This window comes from Cheilinus undulatus, linkage group 21 (genome assembly GCF_018320785.1).
Source record: "Cheilinus undulatus linkage group 21, ASM1832078v1, whole genome shotgun sequence".
Taxonomy (NCBI): Eukaryota; Metazoa; Chordata; class Actinopteri; order Labriformes; family Labridae; genus Cheilinus; species Cheilinus undulatus.
The window spans coordinates 27834780-27859102 of NC_054885.1; the positions used below are offsets into that span (position 1 = coordinate 27834780).

At 41.3% G+C, this 24323-nt stretch overlaps 2 protein-coding genes across 4 annotated transcripts; one reads left to right on the top strand and one right to left on the bottom strand.

The window, feature by feature from the left end:
* Positions 1 to 540: 540 nt before the first annotated feature.
* Positions 541 to 7697, top strand: tecra (trans-2,3-enoyl-CoA reductase a). Of its 3 annotated transcripts, XR_005991380.1 has the most exons (13): positions 541 to 789; positions 941 to 1286; positions 1922 to 1973; positions 2083 to 2127; positions 2233 to 2336; positions 3600 to 3715; positions 3933 to 4038; positions 4121 to 4193; positions 4280 to 4323; positions 4412 to 4469; positions 6078 to 6166; positions 7007 to 7287; positions 7583 to 7697. XR_005991380.1 is itself a non-coding variant. In XM_041778200.1 (12 exons), exons 2-12 carry the CDS (start codon positions 1119 to 1121, stop codon positions 7178 to 7180), a joined length of 1029 nt encoding a protein of 342 aa, XP_041634134.1. In that variant the 5' UTR covers positions 541 to 789; positions 924 to 1118; the 3' UTR covers positions 7181 to 7697. The 3 variants fall into 3 exon arrangements, 2 of the variants coding, with proteins under 2 accessions (XP_041634134.1, XP_041634133.1); XM_041778200.1 differs by having other exon boundaries at positions 924 to 1286; positions 7007 to 7697; XM_041778199.1 differs by having other exon boundaries at positions 7007 to 7697.
* Positions 7698 to 8263: 566 nt separating this feature from the next.
* On the bottom strand, positions 8264 to 23539 carry samd1a (sterile alpha motif domain containing 1a). Its single transcript, XM_041778198.1, has 7 exons — positions 23025 to 23539; positions 20150 to 20504; positions 18861 to 19000; positions 18679 to 18739; positions 12940 to 13021; positions 12676 to 12790; positions 8264 to 9626 (listed from the first exon to the last, which is right to left on the bottom strand). The coding sequence occupies exons 1-7, from the start codon at positions 23385 to 23387 to the stop codon at positions 9480 to 9482; spliced, it is 1263 nt and encodes a 420-aa protein (XP_041634132.1). The 5' UTR covers positions 23388 to 23539; the 3' UTR covers positions 8264 to 9479.
* Positions 23540 to 24323: the final 784 nt, after the last annotated feature.

Sequence of the window (24323 nt, forward strand, 5' to 3'; positions counted from 1 at the left end):
CCAAGGGTTACCACCTTTCACATACAACTAGATCCAGTCCAGAAAGTATCTCTGAGATCACTTTCCCACATTTACTACTGATCAGCAGTATTCAAACTAGGTTAGGTCACTAGGTCTTTTTCTAATACTAGACTAATAACTGATGTTAGAATGCAAATAGTGACACCACGTCGTGCTGCTGGCTCGGACAGCTCCTTCTAGTTATTAATAGACCACAGAATATAGATATGCAGTTGGCATATGTGCCACTATTAGTTGACCCTGTGTGGCGAAAGGAATCTTTGATCTCCTCCCTATCAGCGTTTTCTTTTTTTTACCCTCCTCCCGTGGCAAACCTTGAAGGAATTTTAGAAACCTTGTGAACAAAAACCTGTAATCACACAGGCCCTGAAATAAATATGTTTGTTGAGTTGTGGAGGCCAGGAAGAGTGAGATAACCGGCCACTCAGCAGGTTTGGGGGAGGGGGGTTGTGATGGCATGTGGAGGTCTTTCATCCCATGGTTCAGGCTTTTAGCGGGGCCCATCACTGTAAAACAAAGCGAGTAGCAGAGGAGACAGTGGAAGTGTCTGTCTTGTAGGTCTAATGAGAGCACATTGGCATTTGTCACTGGGAAGGGCTGCATGTGGCTGCCCAAGGTTACCAAGCTGGTGCAGAGCAAATCAGGCAACTTATATTTAGCCTTGCAAATGGCGCACTGTGGATTATGTCTTAGGGCTCTCCGGTTTCGTCTTCAGAGCGTTTTGTTGCATGAAGGGGGGCTGTGGATCATGAAGAGGCTTCCATTAAGGTAAGAAGCAGGTTCACTTGATTTTTCTGAAGCCAGCTCTCCTTCAGCTTCTCCTTACTTTATTCTCCCCCTACTCTCTCACACACATACAATCCACCAGGGGGAAAAAGTGTTTATGATCTAACTTATTTCAGTCACTCTTCTCCTGGAGGTGGAGGGCTATTCAGAGAGTCCCAAAGACACCGAAGACGACACACTTGAGTTGGACTGACAGTTGTGCAGAGGGTGAGCAGGGGGTTGCTTGCCATACAAGCAGAGGACAGCCATCGTCACTGGACATATCAGAGATTATTTCGCCAGGTTACTGAGGTTTGGCATCAAACACCATCATGGATGTACTCGCCTTAGAGGCAAAGAATGTGAATACAGCAGATGCTGAGAAGAAGTCTGCAACGAGGCCAAAACCAAAACCTCCTAAAAAGGCCAAAAGGATTGTTTACTTTGAGGTGGAGATAGTGGACTTGAAGACTAAAGAGAAACTGCTGCTATTGGACAAGGTAGGTGTGGAAGGTTTCTAATTACCCTCACCTTTTATATTGACTGTAATGGTTTGATGGATAGTACTTGCTTTAATTCATTCTGGTTGCCAATGTTTAAGTATTATTGGAATAAAAGGTGTTCAAGAACGTACTACTTGCCATATAGATTTTACAACAGTTTATCACCTCCCGGTGAGTTCCCATACTTTAAACCTCTAACACTTTTTTCTAAAAGAAGCGCAGAAAGAGACCTTGCTATGAAGTCAATGGAAGCATGTGTGTTTTAAGAACTAGAACTCAAGAACTACAGGGTTCTGACTTTTTATTTCACTGTGAATGACAGGCTGCATGGTCAAGCATAGTCATAATCAGCTACATCTCTATTGACTTAAAGTTGCATTTAGGAGGTGAGAATTCCTCTTTCATCTGGCAGGAATTTTCTGTCCCAGCTACAGTACATGCCAGCGCTGCACAGGGCCAAATGGCAGACACACATGATTAGCAGCTTGTATATGTGGGCAAGGATAAACAAATGACATGCAAAGCTAAGAAATTCCAGAAGACACTGCAATTTCTACAGCAAAAAGAGATGTCATTAGCACACTAATGAAGCTCATATTCATACATTAAGCACGCTTTTATTGTGATTGCAGGTGGAGCCAACCGCCACTGTTTTGGATATCAAAGCCTTGTTTCAAAAGTCATGTGAGTACATTTAAGATTTTTTTTCCATTATTCTGATTTACAGCCAGTTTGTTTTCTAAATTCAACTCAAAAATCACACCAAGAGTTAAGCCCTTCTTTGTGTTGACAGATCCAAAGTGGTATCCAGCTAGACAATCCCTGCGTTTGGATCCAAGTATGTACTCTTTGTATAATTCAATCTGTTGTTTGATTGGCAACTGTTTTGCCTTGTATTTGTGAACTTATCTTGGCTGATTGTTGTGGACTGGATTGTTTTTAGAGGCCAAGTGTCTCAGGGATGAGGAAGTACTGCAGACACTTCCTGTGGGAACCACAGCCCATTTTTATTTCAGTGACCTCGGACCCCAGCTCACATGGGGAACAGTGAGTTGACATGTGCACAGACACATGATATATAGTTCTACTTACAGCTGTTTTGCATGCTTTATTCCAATGAATCATGAAGTCAGGCATTGGTCATGAGTGATGAGTCTGCTGTTTTTTTAGTGAAGCAATACAAGTAAACTATCCCATGTTTGAGTCAGATTTTGAAGTTTTGAGTATGTTTTAAGAAATTAATATTCCCAGCCGTCTAGATCTAAACCTCTAAGCATTAACCCCATCAATGGGAGAAATTACTAAATTTATGTGGCCACTCTCTAAATTCTTTTTTCTGGTTATGACTCAGCAGCATGAAGCTTTAGCTAGTGAATGTGATGTTTATTATTAGCTGAAAGTCAGCGAACAAAATGAGGCTTGCTTTGGGAATTATAAAGGATTTAATTTCACTAAACAAGCAGAAATTATAGTGTTGTATTTGAAGTTTCTCCTACTGTAGATATAAACAGACAGTGTCTCACCCACTCATTCACACTTGAATATAAATATCAACCCACGGTGACAGATAGAGGTGATTTGATGTGGTTCGTTTTGCTCTCGCCTCCTACTCTGCCTGTCCTCTGTCCTAGGACATTTAATCTCATGGCCTCATTTCTCCCAAAGGTGTTTATCCCCCCTGACCTCTCACTTGCCTTGCACTGTGCCTCTTCACTCACCCTTGCCTGTTCGGCCTCTATGCTCCCCATCCTTATCAACCTGTGGCATAACCCCCTGCACTGTGTCAGGCTTTAGACTAATGTCACTGAAGATGGAGGGGCATTTGGTGCCCCAGTGGGGACCACCAGCGGTCGTCATTGGTCAGACATGCTGAGCCAGGGCTGTACTGGAGGTGCTGATTCAGGGATCCATTTCACAGTCAGCTGTGCTGCTTCACTTGATCATATCATTTGTGGAAAGCTGGTATTACAAGCTGTCTTAGTGTTTTAGTCTCTTCGTGGGCACATGTTCAGTACTATTATTGTTACACTAAATTGTTGTGAGGGCTGAGGAGGTGTAGATGGAGATCTAGGGCAGTGTCCATTTCATTTTGTCTCTTTGGCAGAGGATGTAGTCTGAAAAATGCTGATGCAGCCAGAAGAAAATACTGTAATATTACTGATAATAGAGCATATTTATTAGACAAGTGACTATTGAGAGCTGTTAAGTATCACTATTTCCAGGTATCCTTTTGTGAATGCTGTTTTTCAAAAAATTCCTTTAATGCACCTGACTTTAAAAAAAAAAATCTGTTTTCTTTGTTCATTTAAGGTGTTCCTGTCAGAGTGTGTTGGCCCACTGATCATCTACTTAATGTTCTACTTCCGCCTTCCCTTCATTTACTCTCCAAAATATGACTTCACAAGCAGCAAGCACTGGGTTGTACAGTGAGTGTCAGCTTACACATGTTTTCCAGGATTTATTATAGTAATGCTGCAGATAATCAAATAGACCCAGGCATTAAACAGATGCAGACGAAGCATGACAAACATGCAGGAATTGTATTCCTCTAGCTACACTGAAGCAGAGCCAAGTGTATTGGACTGCAGTGGGAAAATGTATTAATCACAGCATGATATGTGAGTCTATTTATTCCTGTTGCAGTTTAGCCTGTATGTGTCACTCGTTCCACTACATTAAGAGGATCCTGGAGACACTATTTGTCCATCGTATCTCCCATGGGACCATGCCTCTCAGAAACATTTTCAAAGTGAGCGTGCTGCATAATTTGGACATTTCTTTGTGATTTATAAGATATTGTTTTGACATATTAAACCCTCTCTCTTTTGCAGAACTGTGGCTATTACTGGGCCACTGCAGCATGGATGGCATACTACATCAACCACCCTCTCTACACCACACCATGTAAGTTCAGACCACTGCACTTCTCACTTAACTCATTAGTCAGTTTACCTCCATCTTAATTGACTTTTTCTGTGACACTTCAACAGATTACGGGCAGCAGCAGGTGAACACAGGGCTGTACATTTTCTTGGTAAGTTACAGATGTGCTCAAGTTGTTAATTTCTCGCTTCTTTAAACATGGATCTAAAGATCAAAAATCATTTGTTTTTATTCCAAAGTTCTGTCAAGTAGGGAATTTTTCCATCCATGTTGCTCTTCGTAACCTCAAATTATCAGGTGAGCAATTCATTTCAATGCATACACTCCCCTCCAAAAGTATTGGAATAGTGAGGCAAATTACTTTATTTTTACTGTAGACTGCAAACATTTGAGATTGACATCAGAAGTGAACATAAGGCAACTCAGAATATAGCACACTTTGTTTGAACCCAACCATTTTTATCTTACTGGAACATGTGACATGTGAATTTGTTTTGTCATACAATAAATCGTGCCGAGTATCTACACTCAGTTTCCGATTTGGGTTTTGCCTGTGCAGACTGCATTCATATTAGCCGTGAAAGCAACATGAAAACCAGAGAGCTGTCTATGGGTAAAAAACAAGTGACTGTGATTCTGAGAGAAGATGGAAAATCAGTCAGAGCCATTGCACAAACATTGGTCATAGCCAGTACAACTATTTATCCTGAAGAAGAAAGAAACCACTGGCGTACTCAGTAAGAGATACCCGACGGGTAGACAGAGGACAACAGCACCTGTTGACGACAGAACCATTGTGAGAGCTGTAAAGAAAGACCCTAAAACAGTTAGTGACATCAGCAACAACCTCCAGAGGGAGAGAGTGAAGGTATCACCATCTACTGTTCATAGAAGAATTCATGAACTAAAGTACAGAGGCTACACCAGAAGATGCAAACCACTCATTAAGAACAGGAGGGCCAGGTTGAAATTTACCAAAAAGAACAGAGACGAACCTCAAAAATTCTGGGACAAAATTTTAAGGACTGACGAGACAAAGATGAACCTTTACCAAAGTGATGGAAAGGTAAAGTTTGGAGAAAGAAAGGATCTGCTTATGATCCCAAACATACAAGCTCATTTGTGAAACACAGTGGAGGTAGTGTCATGGCTTGGGCTTGCATGGCTTCTTCTGAGACGGGCTCATTAATCTTCACTGATGATGAAATACATGATGGCAGCAGCAAAATGAACTCAGAAGTCAACAGAAACATTTTGTCTGCCCATTTAAAGAGAGATGCAACCAAAGTAATTGGGAGATTCTTCATCATGCAGCAAAATAACGACCTTAAACACACTGCCAAAACAAAAGAGGAGTTCATCAGGGACAAGAAGTGGAAGGTTTTAGACTGACCAAGTCAATCTCTAGACTTAAACACCACAGAGCATTTTACCTGCTAAAGAGGAGACTGAGAGGAGTGATCCCCCCCCAAAACAAACAATAACAAAAAAGAGGCTGCTTTTAAAGCCTGGAAAAGCATCACCAAAGAAGAATGGAAAAGTGGTGATGCCATTGGGTCACAGAGACTTGATTGCAAGCAAAAGATTTGCAACTAAATATTAAGTCCCCTTTACTTTAATCTCCTTTAAGTCTATCTGTTCTAAAAATTTTGCTCACCTAAAAACTTGGTGTTCCGTTACAAATAATGCTATCTTCAAAGTTGTGTATCAGATCCAGATGATTCAGAAAGCTGAAATTTTGATCTCTCGTCTCATATTCACCTTTAGATGTCAAACCTAAATGTTTTCAGTCAAAAATAAAGGTACTGGACTCACTGTTCCAATACTTTCAGAGGGGAGTGTATTTTGTCGAATTTGCATTTTTATGCCAGAACTAGTTTAATTTGTGTTTATACATTATCTCAGGTTCAAAATCCAAGAAGATTCCTTATCCAACTAAAAATCCCTTCACTTGGATTTTCTGGCTGGTCTCTTGTCCAAACTACACATATGAGGTAAGCAAAACAAATCTTCACACAGTCTTTTATTTAAGAAAAAAATGTTATGATTTCTAATATGAATTTATATGAAAGAAATGAAAGACAATGTAAAGACCCTTTTGATCTCACAGATGATTTAGTGAGCTTTAATCTCTCAGTGGATGGCTTAAAGAACATTTAAGAAGCTTTGGATAAAAGTTTTGTATGCATTTCAGTTCAAAGGTTATATTTGCAATGATTTAAGGTTGTCTTTAGAGTAATATTCCAACACCCACATGAACCCTTAAGCAGGTTTCATTATCCCGAGACATTAAGAGATTTCTTCTCAGTGTGATACAAGGTAAAATCCATAATCCTAATCCTGTGCAAAAATGTGTTCGAAATTTTATCCAAAGCTTATATGAGGCTTAAACAATCTTACATAAAAAAGAGAACTCCCTATCAGTTGTCTTCTAGTAGTAAATCCTTCCTTGTGTTTATTTATTCGTACCCCTCTAAAGCTCAACAAGGAAAGTAAGCTGGATACAAAAAGAGAATTTGACCTGTTGGTGTAATAACTTAAGAAAATGCCCACATGTGAAACCGAATATTTGTATTAGATATACTTTAAAACATCTGTGCAAAGAACAAGGCCTTAATGTTTTGATTTAATTGTGAGATACTGGAGGAAACTGCTCTTGTGTTTTGGTCTGGGCAGCAAGAGTACTACTCTTGAGTGCCTGTGTTAGAGATATTACTGCTGCCATCTACTGTTTTCATTTTGCATGTGCACCAAAAATCTCAATGCCCTGTGTGTGTGCATCTCTGGCTGTGTGTGTGTGTGTGTGTGTGTGTATGTAAACTTCTTTCTCACAGCTGGGCTCCTGGATCGGCTTCACAGTGATGACCCAGTGTGTGCCTGTGGCTTTCTTCACTCTCGTGGCCTTCATCCAGATGACTGTGTGGGCCAAAGGCAAACACCGCAGCTACTTGAAGGAGTTTAGGGATTATCCAACCCTGCGCTCCTCCATCCTCCCGTTCATCCTGTAAAGCCTGGCACAGAAAACAACAGTTGCTACACACATCCAGTCCCATTGATGATCAAGGCCTTCTTTAAGGCCTCTCCATCTGCTGGACGTCAGAGAATGTGTGCTAAGGTCAACTTAACAGATGGATTTTTTTGGTCATATGAACTCTGTAACATTTTCTCAAGTCACTCCATCACAGAGGGTGGCAGTTACTGGAAGAGTCTGGTGGATGCATGTCTGTTACAGACTTGCACCAATAGCAGACTTTGACAATGGCAATGAAGCCTTCAGAGTTGAATGCAACACAGTCTTAATTTTATGTTGTGTGTGATCGTAATAAGCAAGAGGATGTTATTTTGGTACTATTGTAACAGGTTTGAGAAAGAGTGTTGTTTAGTTTTTTTTTTTTTTTTTTTTTTAATAGACCATCAATTTCTGAGATTTCAGCGTCCAGCCTGGGAACCAAGAGGCTAAACAGCATGGTCAAACAAGCCTGGAGCTGACGACGTTTGGCCTCTGGATTAAGTGTATTCAGATTCCAACATTTTCCAACTTTTCCAAGATAGATCAAGTGTATTTTGTGAAGGGAAAATCAACTACAGAGCAACCATTTTGACAGCATGCCCAAAACTTTACAAAAAAATAAACACAAGGCAATTTAAAGCTAGAGAAGTTGTCGAAATACAAAGTTTCAATTATCAAATTACTGCAAATGTATTGTGTATCTAGTAAAAAGTATTTGTGCATTGTAAGCATTGTGCAATTGTTTCCTATTTATTTTTTGCTGACAGAAACTGATTGTGCCACCAAAATTAGACGAGGAGTTCCTTTCTGTACTTTGCATAGGCTGAACATTTGATTTAAATGAGGAACTCGATTCATAATACTTATTTATTGAAAGCCTTTCATCTTCCTGTAATATTTTAGCCAGAGAAACAAACTTAGCCCAGTATTTGAATCTCAAGTCAGCAGCTTGTTTCCATTAGAAGGTTGTGGGCCATCACTTTGTCCTAGCACCCTTTCTAGGTGACACTGACCTACTTCAATGACTGACTATAAAAAAATGAATTTAATAACTTTCACAAAAAAATAAAAATTAAATAAATTGAACAGGGAGACACAAGCTTTATTTGTGACTCTGGAAGAGGTTAAAGATGATGAAGATGTCAGAGATAAAAATGACAAGAGATACACAAGTGATGTAGACTACATCATGGAATGTTCCAATTCAAGAGGCCGACTAGCATAGAAACACAAAAAAACACCGGACAACTTAGACATAGGTGATAACATAAAATATTGCATTTGATCAAGAAAGCTGCTCTGCAAACAGGCACCGAGCAGCTGTATTGAATTTAAAACAATATATTCACTATAACAATAAATGTTTCCCAAGTTTATTACCTTATTTCGCATATGCATGAAAGTAAATTAGATTAGGCTACAGATTTCCTGGTCACATATCTGCAGTTGTTCCCCAGAATGCATTAAGTTGGACCACAAGCAAATCAAATTGACATGAAAAAGGAGGAAAATGCAAAATATTGCCTTGACAGCAGGTAGTATTAGATAGTATTGTATATACCTCAGGGACACTGAAGACACAATTCAACATCAGCATCTTTTGGTGACATGAAAAGTCAGGAACTAGGCTTTTGATGGCTTTTGATGCAGCTATGTAGACTCTGACTTAACGGGGCATATACTTTGATGAAATTGTATTCTATTTCCAGCGTGAGAAAAGGATAAAGCACATTAAATGTGCTTTATGTTTATTTATGTGATGTAACAACAGTATCTGGGCAAAGAGATGGTACCATTAGGGACAAAACAAGAATGCTGGGAGGAATTATTGAGCCACTATCAGCCAGTATTTCATTATAGACCCAAAACTTTTGCACATATTGCTCCCAGCAGTATGCATTTACGTCTCTGATGGTCCAAATGTGCAAGGCTCAATCCCCTTCAACTTCGCCAATCACTTGAACTTGCAGAAACATCATTGGTCCTCAATTTTAAAACATACTATGAACATAACTCTCTCTTTCTTTGAAAACACAATGGAATAGTCACATATTGTATGTGAAATGAAAACCATTTGAATACGAAAGACCATAATGAGAGGTAGGATGAGTGTCTTTCAGTATCTGGTCATTCTCACAGTGAAAGCTAATTCCACCGCTGCCATCTCCCTCCACTCACCCTCTACATAGTCTGTATATGAAGGTGGGTGGCAGGACCCGGATGGGAGAGGGCACTGCATGCACGTTTGGGTCACTGCAGCATTGTTTGTCTTTCTGTTTGTCTTGTGAGTCATCACTTCAGAGATCTTCGTATTCCAGGAAGTGGGTCTTCTGCAGCACCTTAATGTGGCGCTCGTAGATTTTGAGGGCAGGGCCGAGTCGGATGGACAAACCAGTCAACACGTCACTGCGCTGCATTAGGAGAAGGGACTTGCCATCAATTTCCTGTTGGGGAGAAAAATAAACATTTACAGCTGACTTTTTAAATGCCTGCTATCTTTCAGTATACATACAGTGATGCATCTTTAAATAGGTTTCATAAACTTAGTCCAAAAAGTAGGGAAACTTGTGTTTGGTAGATTATTTCTTTGTTGTAACAATGAGTCTTGGCAATAACTCTTACACTGTTGGAAAGCCTGTTTATTTAGGTCTAAATGGTGCCACATTTGTGAAGCCTTTTTTTGTGGGATGAGCAGCAGAGCTAAGTATGTGAGTTGCACCCAATAAAAAATGGTCTTCTCTGCTAATGCCAAACAGCTTATTTTGCTGCTGCCATTAACTCTTGTTTTGTGCTTTCAGCACCTGTGAGTATGGGCCCTGCTGCAATGGTCAGTAGGTGTCTCCTCCATGCATGGGCAGTTATGACAGGAAGCCTGCCATGACTGCCCTTCACCATCAGGCCCGTTTGTGCTGGTATTGGCAACATGTCACTGGAACCTGACATGTGGGGGATTGTTGTGTTCAGCGATGAATCCAGATTCTGCCAGCGGCAGTTCGATCACAGGCTCAAAGAATGTAGAAGAAGTGGAGAACGCTATTATGATAACTACACTGATACAGTAACAGCTTTGGTGGAGACCATATCATGGTATGGGCAGCCCCTACCTTACTGGAAAAACAAGGCTTGTCATCACTGGAGGCAATCTCAATGGTGGCAGATATCGAGATAAGATTCTGCAACTGGTGACAATCACAAATCTCCACAGTCGGGGAACGAACTCTATCCTCCAAGACGAAGACACTCGCCCCAACAGAGCGGGGTTTATCAGAGACTATCTCCAGAATTTAGCAGTGGAGAGGATGGAATGGCCTGTGAACAGTCCAGACCTCAACCCCATTGAACACTTGTGGGATCAGCTTGGGCATGCTGTTTGTGCCTGAGTGACCAACAATACAACAGCTCTGGCTGACTTTCAACAAATGCTGGGTGAAGAATGTGATGCCATCCTACAGCAGTATGTAACCAGGCTGGGGACCAGCATGTGGTGCCAGGCTGTTGTTTCTTCAGACTTCAATCACCCAATCCACCAAACAACACCAAACAAGAGTCAATGACAGAATAAGCTGCTTGGTACTGGCAGAGAAAATTTAGCAAATGTGTGCAACCCACATACTCAGCTCTGCTGCTCATCCCATAAATGCATGTTCCTTACAAATGTGTCACAAGTTACATGGAAATAAACAGACTTTTGAAAGGTATAATGTTTATTGCCAAGAAACATTGTTATGACCAAAAACATAATCTACCAAACACAAATTACCTTACTTTTTGTGCTAAGTTTATATAACTGTTGTATGTGGAGTTCATACATGCCAAATTTAAGTGAAAACCCAATTTATGTAACAAGATTGATCATGGAAAACACTTTATATCTCAAAACATACTTAGGGCCTTATTCACAAAAGGACTGTGCAGCTTTGGGCCCACCTGACCTGTGCAAATGGGTCAAAAGACATGAGCTAATTCACAAAATACAAGCAGAGGATGAATGGTCCCATTAATCCACTACAGATCAAAGAGTATTCTGTGCACCTGTGCTGTTTGTGGGTTTATGAATGAGACATTATGCAGTCATTTGGTGAAAAATTGCTCCCATTCTGTGCAAACTGGCCTCACTGCAAAAAGCCTCTAACTCACAAACACCGACATTAACAGCCAAATGCCGTTATTGTGGAGCAATAACCATCTGTTCAGACTGGTTGGGAATGGTGGTAACTTTGCAACATTATTTTCAAGATGTTGTACAAAAACTTTCCAGTGATTAGGAAAATATAACATCCCACATGACATAAAAATAAATCCTCTGATAATAATGTCTCTAAACATTACTTTACATTATCAATATTATAGTTACCAATGTAACCAGAGGTTAAATCAGTCCAGGACTGTCAACTACCCAAATCCTTCAACCACATCTGTGGGGACAGTCTGGAGCTGATATGCATGATAAGAGTCAAAGTTTATTTTTATTCTTTTACTTTTTTTAAGTTGTCCTTCTTTGCTTATTTCAGAGAGGAAGCTTTGCTGTATATGCTGAAACTCACATTACATTTTTGTGTCTAGCATCAAAACACACCCTGAAAAAGTCCCACTACTCCTCGCTCACCACCCTTAAGCCCGTTTCAGACTGGGAGCGTGTTAGGAGTGAAAGTTTCTCTACAGAAATGCTAAACAGGGCTTTTGATTTGAAAAGCAAAAACCAGAAAAGCACTTACTGTGTTTGACTTTGCAGTGACATATTCTACCAGCGTGGAGAGAGAAAGTCTCAATAATAGTAGCTCTTTAGAGAACAACTTTATCAAACAGGCGCATGTATGCTTGTGGCCTTCCTCTGGGTTATCAAGAAACACATTGTAAACATATTCTATGTGCATATGTGCTACAACAATGTAAATATGTCTCCATTTATCATTTTCCTGTCTAATATGGTCCATAGCTGCACTCGGTGCACAGAAAAAATAGGCAAGACTCTGAATCTCTAAACTCTCTGTGCCTGAGCTGCGCGTATCAGGCGCGTGAAATGCGGCACACATTTAGGCAGTCTGAAAGCCCTGACTTGTTAACATGCAATCAAACTGAAAATCCAGGCATGTCGCGGTAGAGACGCGCTTGTCATGCTCCCAGTCTGAAACGGGCGTTAGGTCAACAAAATTATGCTCAACAGCATGAGATGGGAGCTCTGTGCAGAGTAAATTTGAAGATAGCTTCTACACCAATTCCTACACAAAACAAGGGCAAACTGCATAGAGTACACGTCTTTAAGAGGTTTGTGCCATCATTACCTTATGTGCTTTGTGAATTACACCTTGAGACAGAGTTGAGGAGTTTTGAGGAGTTTGCAGGAGTAAGAAAACATGCACAATTTTTGGTGCTATTAGCCACCACAATCCAGTCTAAGTGAGTCAGGCCCTCAGCCTTGATGGAATATGTGAGGTTTATAGTGAACAGGTAGCTCCCTCTGTGATAGTTTTGTGATGGTACACTGACACTGACCTGTGTTCGAAAAGCCATAGCCTGCTCAGGAAAGCCTGCTGCTGAGAAGTAACTAGCAACATCTGCCACAGTCCACTGCAGCAAGTTCTGTCCAACCTTCTCCTTCTTTACAGAGCTGGAGGAAGATAACACAACAACTCAGACATGAGGTTTAGTGCTTAACTGAAACATTGCAAACTTTTTAGACAGCTGCAGAAAGGGACGACAGTAATAGTAGATGCAACTCTGAAGGGAAAAAGAATTAATTGATAACAGAATACTAACACTTCTTCATCTTTGCCTCCATTCAGAAGACTGTCTCCGGCTGCTGTAAAGGAGGGTGTATCCAACTTATTCTTCAATGTACCTGCGAACAAAAACAAAAGCTTAATAATCACACATTTTCTGCCTCTACTGCCACACTGATTTAAAATTTAGTTATAATAATTTCTGCATTGCATTTTTTTTAATAATAGCTTAAACCCCATACAGATTTTGTTCCACTGGTTTTGACAACAGTGGCAATTTGAAAGAGTGTGGGAGAAACACTCAAGTATACTGCTTTGTCCTAGAAAAGAGAACACAGCAGTGCCAAACATCATTGAGATTTGATTGGAGTCCAAATTACCTGCACTTTTAATCTCCCTTCAAATTCTACTTTGTCTCTTTTTCATGGTCTTATAAATATGCAACAAATGGCTACAGTATTACTACCTTTAGGCCCCATATAATTTGCAAAATCTAAATTGAGGTGCTCCAACTTTGGTAACATAAAATAAAACCTAAAATGGGCCACAGGAGGGGAGTTAAATTCAAATGGCTGATCCCATCAAAGACAGGAATTTCTATGAGAGCTATGATTCTAACCTTTCAAGTTCTGCATCAGGATGAACAATTAACTAAATTTTTTTCAACAAAAACACTTCCTCTGTTGATATAAATCACATACTTCATTGAGGAGTTAGATGTTGAACAAATGGAAGCAGATTTGTGATGAAATTGAGGTGATGCCTTCTCTTTGCTTCAGGTACAGAAGCCTAAGGCCTTCACTGTCACGGTACAGTATATTTTTCTATTAGAGTTTGTTCACGGTTCAGTACAGTGGAAGAGCAGTAAATGAAAGTTGATACAGCAGCCTTTACTACACTGTACCAGGATGCTGGCAGGGCTGTCTTCATACATGTGACACATGACAGGGAGGAAGCTTCAGATTTGAGAAAAGAACTGCTCCTTTATGTTAAACCATATCCGGTTACAGCACAAGACCTGAACAAAGTGGCATGGAATTAGTACTGTGATCAAAACACTTCAGTGTTGTTTGTTGTCCCTTATGCCACAGGAGAACTGTTGTAGGTCCCTTTGCAATGTCTCACTAAGGAGGGAAATCTACAGTAATAATACTTCTAATAATACTAAAATTTGGATGTCATATTTCTGTTTTCAATAAAGAAACTCTAAAGGCATTGTATTGAAAACACAGCAAGATGTTTTCTTGTTTTCACCACTGGTTCCCAACCTGGGGTCTGCCCCCTTGGTGGGGCCCCACACCAAAATTCTTGAAAGGAGGGGTTACAATGTTCTGTCCACTCTAAGATTGTCAAAATTAGATTTGCACTTATTAACACAATGTTCAACAAACTTATTGGATGGTTTCTGCAAAAGTCTGGAGAACTATAAAAAAAATCCCTCCAAAATAATATTAGGCTACATAGTCTGTTGCACTTACAATTCAGGTTCAAACAAAATAAATCAAAATGTATGTTATTTTTTTAATAGCTGTCTTTACTTTTTTTTCTTTTGTTGGGTTGGAGTTCTCAAAGGCTCTTCCTTTTGTTCTTTTAGAAAGTTTTGTTTTTAAGGGAGGCTCCACCGAGGCTGGGAACCACCGTTATACCCTAGATTGAATATTGTATCTAGCAATCACAATATCTAAAGCCGTTCCCTTCTTATTGGCTGCAGTACAGGTAACAAACTCTGCCTTCTCCATGTTAACAGATGGGATATGGGTCAAACTTCTCTTAAACCCTTTTTCTTATATCATGTTCATACATATAATAGGGTACTATTTTTGTGAGATGTGATTTAATTAGTTATTAGATATAAGAATACAAAGAGCTTATTTAACATTATGACTAGGTATGCATGCAATTAGCTGGTTAAAAAAAAGACAATGAAACACCCAGTCCCAGAGTAGTTAGCACCACAATAACTAATCGGATAATCTAACTCTCAATATGTTTTATTTGTGGCCCACAATACTAATCAAATACTCTGTCACTGTAACAGTAGTGCTGGAATGCCAGTTGCCAGCTGTGAGCACAGAATTTATGTGCTCAAACTGTATGGTTATGCACAACCTGAGTGCTCAAGCTGTATGAGGTAAGTCGGGACAGACAAATGTCTTACAGAGGTTGAAGTCATATCTATTGTCTCATTTTCACACTTCAAATTACTACAAACAGCAACAAAGCAGATCTCACCATCTTTATCTCACACACTATTGCCTGCAAACACAACTAGCAGCAACAAATAGTCCATGCCAGCTAGAGGTCCACAGGAAGGCCTATTTCCTACTTATTAATTTCCTTTATTATAGTCGGAGTAAGGACATCTGAAAGTATTACAACTACCACTAGTAGCTGCAGTAGCTCCAGTTCACGGCTACTGCCATGCTGCCATAGTGCTCTTTAAAGGGATATTTCATTGTATTTAAAGTTGGGTTGTATAGTGTTCTTGGCAATAGCAGTGGCATCAGCTTGCAGTGACTTCAGTAAGCATTGCCCCTTCAAACAGGATGCGCTTGGAGAAGCTAGGCTGTACAGCATAGCTGACAGGTATAGTTTCTATTTGTAATTTAGCTAGCTTTAGGTAAAAATTGGCCAAAAAACAATGTTGGCTCAACTGTGTGCAATATTAAATTTAAAAAAAAGAAAATAACCCAGAATACCTGTGTGTTTGGCACAATTTTCAGTGCGAGCTCAGCTTATGTCTATGTGCTCTTCCTCCTCAGCATATCTGAACAGCTGTTTGGGTCTGTGGCCAGTAGCCAAACGTCACGTTGCAAAATAGTGCGAAACACAGGCGCTTTCTGGGTGAAAAATAAAATGCTTCAAAAATTTTTGATACAGCATACAATAAAGCCAGCATTGTTTTTTGGCCAATTTTTACCTTTAACTCACTAAAATAAGCATAGAAACTATACCTGTCTGCTACACTGTATAGCCTAGTTTCTCCAAGTGTGTCCTGTTGAAAGGGTCAGTGCTCACTAAAATTGCTGAAGCCTAATGCCACTACTATCAGGGAGTACCTTAAACAAAACTTGTTTGAGAAATACAGTGTTTGATTAATTCCCTGAAAAGTGGTGAGTTTGGAGATAGGATGCTATGGCCCGACAGCAGTGAAATGTAAACAATGGTGAACTGATTGCACCTCTTAGGAACAGTGTAGTTTTGCATTATTTTTGTCATGAAAATGGGGAGAAAGTTGTATAGAGGCTGTGCGTTCACGTTCAACACATGCATGCGGACGTTACATTTAGCATATTCTGTCAAACAACGTTGCATCATTTACCCCATTTACCCCATTTACCCACTGCCACTCTGGTTCCATATAAAATAAATAGTGTTCAATTGTGAATGTCTTCTGAGGATTTTTTTTTTTAACTTTACACTACCTGACTAAGTGCAATCACAATGTTTAACCAGATTAGAAGTTATTTGAAACATCACTAGCCTAGGAAAATCACTAGTCATGACAGCTCTGTTGACAAATGTGGCTCCTTTCAGAACAGAGAAGGAAAGGCAAAAACATTGAGAGCTAATAATGCAGTAATCAGACATTCCATAACCATAAATGCTTCCTCAAAACAGACAAAGGAATGTGTTCTGATGTAGAAGGTACCAATCCTAAGGGATCTTTAACGTTTCATAAGTTAAATCTGTGCTTTAGTTAGTGGAAAGGGCCAATTTGACAAGGCCTATATCATATAGGTATTTTTGTGTCCCTTTTGCAGATGGAGGTAAATGGATCACTTGTTGTCTGCTTTAATTTACAATCAATGGTCTACATACACATCATGCAAGATCCCCTGAGACAAAAAAAACATGGCTGTATGCTGGTTTTGTTTTTGTTGTTTTTTTACATGGGAAGGAGGTGATTTTTTCACCAGAAATCCTGATACATTCTCTTCTGAACTGAACTAAAATTATTCAAGTCTCTAGATATCCTCTTCTACACTTCTGTTGATTGTTAAGTACAGCAAAATGGCAGTGTGTTTTGAATGGCGACTTAACAGTTAAAGGGAGCACCACCTGGATGCAAAACAGAGGGACAACTTTGTAGAAGTATTCAAAAAATCTTGAGCACACCTTGAGGCAAAATAACAGACGGTAAGGTATTTTGAACATACAGGCACATGGTACACAGGTACAAAATTCAGTGTCTCAGAAAATTAGAGTATTGTGAAAAAGTTCAATGTTGGAAAGTCATGGTGTCACACCCTAATCAGCTAATTAACTCAAAACCCCTGCAAAGGTTTCCTGAGCCTTTAAATGGTCTCTCAGTCTGGGTCAGTAGGCTACACAATCATGGGGAAGACTGCAGGCTTGACAGATGTCCAGAAGATAGTCACTGATTCCCTCTACAAGGAGGGTAAGCCACAAAAGGTCACTGCCAAAGAATGTGGTTGCTCACAGAGTGCTGTATCCAAGCATATTCAGAGAAAGTTGAGTGGAAGGAAAAAGTGTGGTAGGAAAAGGTGCACCAGCATGAGGGATAGCCACAGCCTTGAGAGGATTGTCAAGCAAAATCCATTCAAGAATTTGAGGGAGCTTCACAAGGAGTGGACTGAGGCTGGAGTCAGCACATCAAGAGCCACTACGCACAGACAAATCATAGACATGGGCTACAAATGGGGCATTCCTCATGTAAAGCCACTCCTGAACCAGAGACAGCATCCAAAATGTCTTACCTGGGCTGTCGAGAAAAAGAACTGGACTGTTGTTCAATTGCTCAAAGTTCTCTTTCAGATGAAAGTAAATTTTGCATGACATTTGGAAATCAAGGTCCCAGAGTCTGGAGGAAGAGTGGAGAGGCACAGAATCCATGTTGCTTGAAGTCCAGTGTGAAGTTTCCACAGTCAGTGATGATTTGAGCTGCCATGGCATCTGCTGGTGTTGGTCCACTGTGTTTTCTGAAGTCCACAGTCAATGCAGTCAGCTAGCAGGAAATTTTAGAGCACTTCATGCCTCCTTCTGCTCCCAAGCTTTTATGGAGATGCTGATTTTGTTTTCCAGTAGGACTTGGAACCTGCCCATACTGCCAAAGGTACCAAAAGCTGGTTCAATGACCATGGTGTTACTGTGCTTGATCGGCCAGAAAACTCACCTGACCTGAACCCCATAGAGAATCTATGGGGTATTGGCAAGAGGAAGATGAGAGACACCAGACCCAACAATGCAGATGACCTGAAGGCCACTATCAAGCAACCTGGGCTTCCATTACACCTGAGCAGTGCTACAGGCTGATCGCCTCCATGCCACGCCGCATTGATGCAGTAATTCATGCAAAAGGAGGATCAACCAAGTATTGAGTGCATAGAAAGAAACATATTTTTCAGAAGCCTGACATTTCTGGTTAAAATATCCTTTTTTTATTGCTCTTATGTAATATTCTAATTTTCTGAGACACTGAATTTGGTTTTTTTTTATTATCTGTAAACCATAGTCATCAACATTTCAAGAAATAAAGGCTTGAAATATTTCACTCTATGTGTAATGAGTCTATATAATATATGGGTTTCACTTTCTGAAATGAGAGACAAAAAATATTGAACTTTTTCATGATATTCTAATTTTTTGAGATGTACCTGTAAGCTGTCATCAGTCAATTCCCTGAATGTGTTCTTAATGGAAATTATTCTCCGTAATGAGAGTAACTTACTGATCAATGCATTTAAAAAAAAGCGGGGGGGCAGGCTGCACAGCAGCTATAAAAATAAATAATGAGAGACACAATGCTACTCACAGTTGTCAGATGCCAGAGACAGTGACTGGGGTCTTTCATCAGATACATTCTTGGTCTCTTCCTGTTGACCAAACACAGTTGAACACAACAAATGAAAATGTCAACTGTAAAGCAGGAGCACAAATGAATAGTTGACATACAGGTGGTATTATTTGACACAAAAAATATAAGAGGCCAATTACCAGCCCCGCTGCATAGTCTGGCACCAACTGGTCAGATGAAAGGCCACTGTCTTCCAACTTGCCTCCATCTTCCTTCTTCACGTTGTTCTTTAAAGCAATGGGGCTGGTAGTTACAGGCAGGACAGCTGGCTTTGTGACTGCTGATAATGAAAGGTAGACAATTTACATTAGATTAGGCCAGCAGCTAAAAATAATATTGATATCCTTTAAAGAGGGGGTATTATGCCTTTTTTCAAGGCTTTACACCATCTCTCTGATACCCACATAGTAGCTTCTCATGGTTTACAGCTCAAAAAACTCACGTTTCTCACACTGGCGCCCTGAAAAAACCTTATTTTAACCTCTGTCTGAAACGCTTCGTTTTCGCTGCTGTCTCTTTAACCCCCCCATGGATCTGCTTTCCTCCGATTGGCTGATTTTCAGGAGGCTTGCAGGTGGCAGGACTAAATGTTTTGTGCCTGCCCCCTCTAATGTGGCTATGCTAGTATTTGTAAACTTTGAATGAACAGGAATGAGTATGGCGAATTTTGATATACGTCCGTGTTAGACCCGGAGTCTGACGCTGATAGTTTGGAGAGAGAGGGGGAAGAAAACCAGCAGCAATGAAGGATAGAGCAGGACGTTTCTGTTTGGTAAGTTTTTCAGTTACTGTGTTACTAAATGGCTAAAAGGCCTTGTGGAGGCGGTCTGTTCCGCTTTGCCAGCAGCACGAATGAACCAGTCAGGAGATCCTATTGCGATGACCTCATCAGTTCGCTCCATCGAAATCTCGTCTCGGGAAGATCTCGGAGAGATTCCCAATGAACCGTTTTCATCAGTTTACAGTCTACCCTAACCATAATTCAAAGATTACTGCCACATACGTTTATCTTGTGGTTTGAAAATTTGCATACATGGAGTATGGACACCCAACATTGTGACTTTATATTTATTTTTTAAAAATCGGAATGTATAATACCCCCTCTTTAAGATACACAGTGATTTGAGACTTTTTAACATCATATTTGAAAAGTAACAGTAAAAAATTCTTAATATTCTGGTTATGTGGCATTTGTGGTATCTATACCAAAGAAACATGTTTAAAGATATTGAAAACGACTCATAAGCCAGGCATCTCCACAGCTCCTCATTTATTGTAGCATTTCTGCTGTGAACTACCATGCTTTTCTACACTTACAATCCTCTGGCTTCGATCCTTCCTTCACACTCAATGCAAAATAAACATTAAGTGTGCAGATGCAACAATATTTGAGGGCTCCATATTAGACTATGTCTAGCAGGGTGAATACCTTTGTCCCTCTGCATTCCTGGGTGCTGGCGCTCCGCTGGGCAGACAGCAGAATGATAGGCCCAGTCATTGTGTGAGAGGGCCCTGGGGCTGGAGGGGGGCAAGGAGCTGGGCCTCTCACCAACCTTCTGGAAAGAGACACAATCCAGACCCAAGCCAGGGCTGCAGCCGGGGCCGGGGCCAGGCCGAGTGCCAGAGGGGGAGCAAGGCGCAGAAACAGCTCTCACAGAGGGGCAGTGCATGGAGGCATCTTCAAATGTGCGGCCAGGAGAGGGTCCATCCTGACCATCCCGGCTCTCCTCAGCTCCCTCCTCATCTGCATTACTGTCTGTGTCCATTGCCATGGATGTGTCAGCCTGCAAAACAGAAGCATCATACTATTTCAATCCTAATGGGTTTGTTTACTTGTAATTTTAATGGTAACAGGATATGAGCACCATATTCATGTTAACTGGAGACTATTTAAACAAGCCTATATCCAGTATGTCTTATTTTTTACTTTGATCTATGAGGGCAACTAGCTTGAGTGGATAGGAAACAATCAAATGGATTGAAGAAAACAGCTGTTTAAGTTCATTTTATGAAATCAACTTAAAACCCTGCACTGAGTTGTTGTCATGACAGAGTACTAATTGTAGGCTGAACATGTTACACGTACACGACTCATACAGATGTCGCAATTTGACCGCTGAGGTTGTAAATTATTGTCTTTGAATGCCTTCGTCCCCCTTTCGCGGTGCAGTGTTCACTACGCGACAGATTGTGTGATCTTTTGCCGCAAAGGGGCTTCCACGCAGTTAAACACTTGGAATTATAGTGCTATCTGTTTGTACATAAGTAGTTTAGGAATATGCACGCATTCCTTTCGCTGGGGTTTTAGTCGATGGCGCCCTGAGTAAAGAATTACCTAGTGTGCGACTGCGTGTCCAAGACCCAGCAGTCGAGAGCACAAGAGCGCACTAAAGCCCGCCCCGCTCCTGAAAAGAGCCGCCTGCACAGTATTCACCCATCGCGCACTGCATTTCACATAAGTTTCACCAAGACACGGTCACAAAAAAACACAATGCCCCCTGATAATCTCAACCCAGCAGGGTTTTCACGTCGAGTGACATTAAGGAGACCATATACTCGGTGCGTCCCGGTCTTTAGAGGCCTTATTGCTTGTTAATTCTTACACACGGGGAGCACAGAAAGGGCCGAAGGGAGGCGTTTTTGGTTTTGCTCAAATTTCCTCCAAAGTGCGCATGGAGTTGTGAGCCGCGGTAAAGACCTCGCCATTGTGTCTGTGGTCTTAAACGGAGCGCTTCCCGGGGCCGAGCCACAGCGAAAAAAGCACATCGGAGGGGGAAACACGAGCTTTAACTCGATAGATCATCGCGGCACTCCGAGCAAAGGGGGCTGCGGTCACCTCGATCACTATTCTACTTTGACTTTGCACCGGGTCAACGATGTACTGTAGAAAGAACCGAACATAAAGACTAATACATATGACTCCGTTATCGGACACACCACTGTCTACATATAACCCCAATGGGTAAAACCTTGAAACAAGCCACGACAGCAGCCTGTTCAAATAAGTGCACATTGTTCTTTTTTTATAGCTACACACACGGCTTTTAGTGAACAAAGTGAATATGATCTCAGCTTAACCCAAATCGGATGGAGCATCCACCAGCTAGCGCTGGACGAACAGTTTGCGGTGGCTTTACGTTAGTTCATGTCTCACCGTGTTACCGGCTCTCACGCAATCTATCACTTTGCAGTGATGTGGCTTCTCTTTGAATAGTGTCAACAAACTGTTTCCCAGCACAAAGAAGTGATGTAATTACTGATCGGGACGGGAGAGGCCACAACAACAGACGAAACCAAGCATTAGACGTGACCGAGCTGGCTGCATGTCCGATAATGGATCCAGGGTTTCGACTTTATGCAGTGCGTCGACAATCGACAGTCACTCGAAAAAATAGACGAATTTAGCGTAAAATAACCGCAAACGCTTTCATTTTGGCTACTTTTGGGTGATGATAATCGATTAGGTTGCCCTTTTAACAGGACGAACCACCGTGATATGCATTAAAGTCAGAAGGAAGAAGTGATGTCTCGTCATGTGCATACAAATTAAGCATGGTACTGATATTTTAATATTTTGCCTGGGGTGGTTGCCCCCGTTTCCCCCTGGGAAAAAAACAATCAACAACCCAACAATGTCCCAGAGTCCCCCATCAGGCTCCTTCATCCGCGATGTTAGACTTTTTTTCCTTCACCCACTCCCACATTTATAAGCTTATGAGAATGCATACCATGTACTTCCAGTTGTGGTTTTCAGAATAAAATCTAGCCTTGCGAGTATGCATTTTGAAACTATTATTTTGGAGGGACATCTGTCAAACTTCCAGGCTAGCTCTTCGGACATCTTGCTAACTTTGTGAAGTCCCCCTCCTCCCCTTCGCTCAACGCCGAGTTTGGGGCTTGAAAAGCGCTTTCTGCTGCTGATAATGGTGGCTCTGGTTGTTGCGGACGGGAAGAACTTTTCCTGTCTTCTACTTGCGGGTTTGCATTGCCCGTTAAAAGTGCTTTCCAGTCGGTGCTGTGTACAATATGCCATACTCTGACTACACGCGCACCTTCCGTTTTTTTCCGTCTCCACCTCGATAGCGCTCGAGCGAGGTCCAACCGCCGCTCCCCGTCTGCGGCAGTTTTGGGTGCACTTGCAAATCACTCCCCTCACCACTCCCCGTGTAGACACAAAAAGCCGTGCTTTTGCAAACCATGTTTTACAGTCGCGCCTTGCTTTTGCCTCCACCTGTTCATTTTGTAAGATGTTATGACAATGAGATGTGATCTCGTTACATGCCTCCTCCTCACTAACAACATACCTCCAAATCCTCGTCGTCCTGGTCTACAGGACCGAAAGCGCTGTCCCCGTTGCTCAAGTCAGAATGACTGGCTTCTTCCACCGTGCTCCGTCTCGCAGCCGTGGTTAACGTTACATCGTCTTTTTTTCTGCTTCTGCGTTGAACCTTAGCTGCGTTTCGGTACGAAATAGAGCCCTTGTAGTTTACTTTCAGGACGGTCTGCTCCTGAATCAGTTTCTCCAGTTCTGCGCAGGTTCGGTCGGGCTCGGACCCGTGTCGTCTCCGGACCATTCGGCAAATCCTCTCCAAGTCCGGCCGGGCTTTCCGCGACCGCAGCGAGTCGATAGTGTCCAGGATCCACTCGCGGTACTTTGATTCAGACATCTCTATTGCTCGGTACTTTAGCTGTCTTCTTTCTTTTTTCTTACCTTAGTGCGTCAACCTTTCACGTTACACACCGTGTTTTTCGTGAGTCGCGGTCCGAGCCCAACTGAGAAGCGGAAACCTCGCTGTACGCCTCCTGCGAGTGCGTTTGCGTGTGCGCTTAAGGTGGACCAACGGAGTTAGAACGAAAAGTTTCACTCGAGAAGGTTTTTAAGGTGGAACTTGCAGTCCTGAAGGGAGACGAGGGCGCGCACGCTGGTCCAGTGTGCGCCATTGTGGGCTCTGAAGGTGGCTTTTTGTTTCATGCTTGAGATAGCGTGACACCAACAACTGTTGACGTTCAGCCGATGATGGACCACGAAGCTGCAGCTCGTGCGGACCATGTTAGAATCAAACTAAGCACAAGGCGTAGCTGTGAATTTTGAGCTTTGCGAGCTACCCTACCACAAACTCGAGGAGACTGTGAAAGAGTGGTGAAAAAGACATAATTGCGTTATAGTTTTACATTTATAATTCGACAGTTTCTCGAAACAACAAAAAGGGTAAAACACCGAGACTTAAAAACAGCGGACGTTCAACATGCGGTTTCATATTAAATCGGAACATTTAACATATTTTTTAAACATGAAAAAAAAAACATTCTTTTAAGTTAATTTGTGTGTTCTTTCTCTGGCTGAATTATTAATTTACAAATATTTTAATGTTTCCCTACTTTATACATCTGCATTATGATCCATTTCCCTTTATCCCTTTATTCCCTTTATTGTCTTTTACTTTACCTTAGCTGCTTGCCAGCCATGTTGAAAGCTCCCTAGGTCTTCCACAAGTAAATGATGCAGATATGGGCAATGCAATGAGAACACTTTTGGAAAGGTGTCCTGTAAGCTGGCTGGTAGCTGATCTTGAACAAAGGCAGGATGAACACAGCACTACATT

Excerpts from the sequence above, each read along its gene's own strand:
- samd1a (XM_041778198.1), bottom strand. The coding sequence starts at position 23,387 with ATGTCTGAATCAAAGTACCGCGAGTGGATCCTGGACACTATCGACTCG. Across the intron at positions 19,001-20,149 it reads AGGAATGCAGAGGGACAAAG|CAGTCACAAAGCCAGCTGTC; the intron begins GTATTCACCCTG and ends TTTCATTATCAG. Across the intron at positions 13,022-18,678 it reads GTCTCTGGCATCTGACAACT|GTACATTGAAGAATAAGTTG; the intron begins GTGAGTAGCATT and ends TTTTGTTCGCAG.
- tecra (XM_041778200.1), top strand. The coding sequence starts at position 1,119 with ATGGATGTACTCGCCTTAGAGGCAAAGAATGTGAATACAGCAGATGCT. Across the intron at positions 3,716-3,932 it reads AGCAAGCACTGGGTTGTACA|TTTAGCCTGTATGTGTCACT; the intron begins GTGAGTGTCAGC and ends TTCCTGTTGCAG. Across the intron at positions 6,167-7,006 it reads GTCCAAACTACACATATGAG|CTGGGCTCCTGGATCGGCTT; the intron begins GTAAGCAAAACA and ends TCTTTCTCACAG.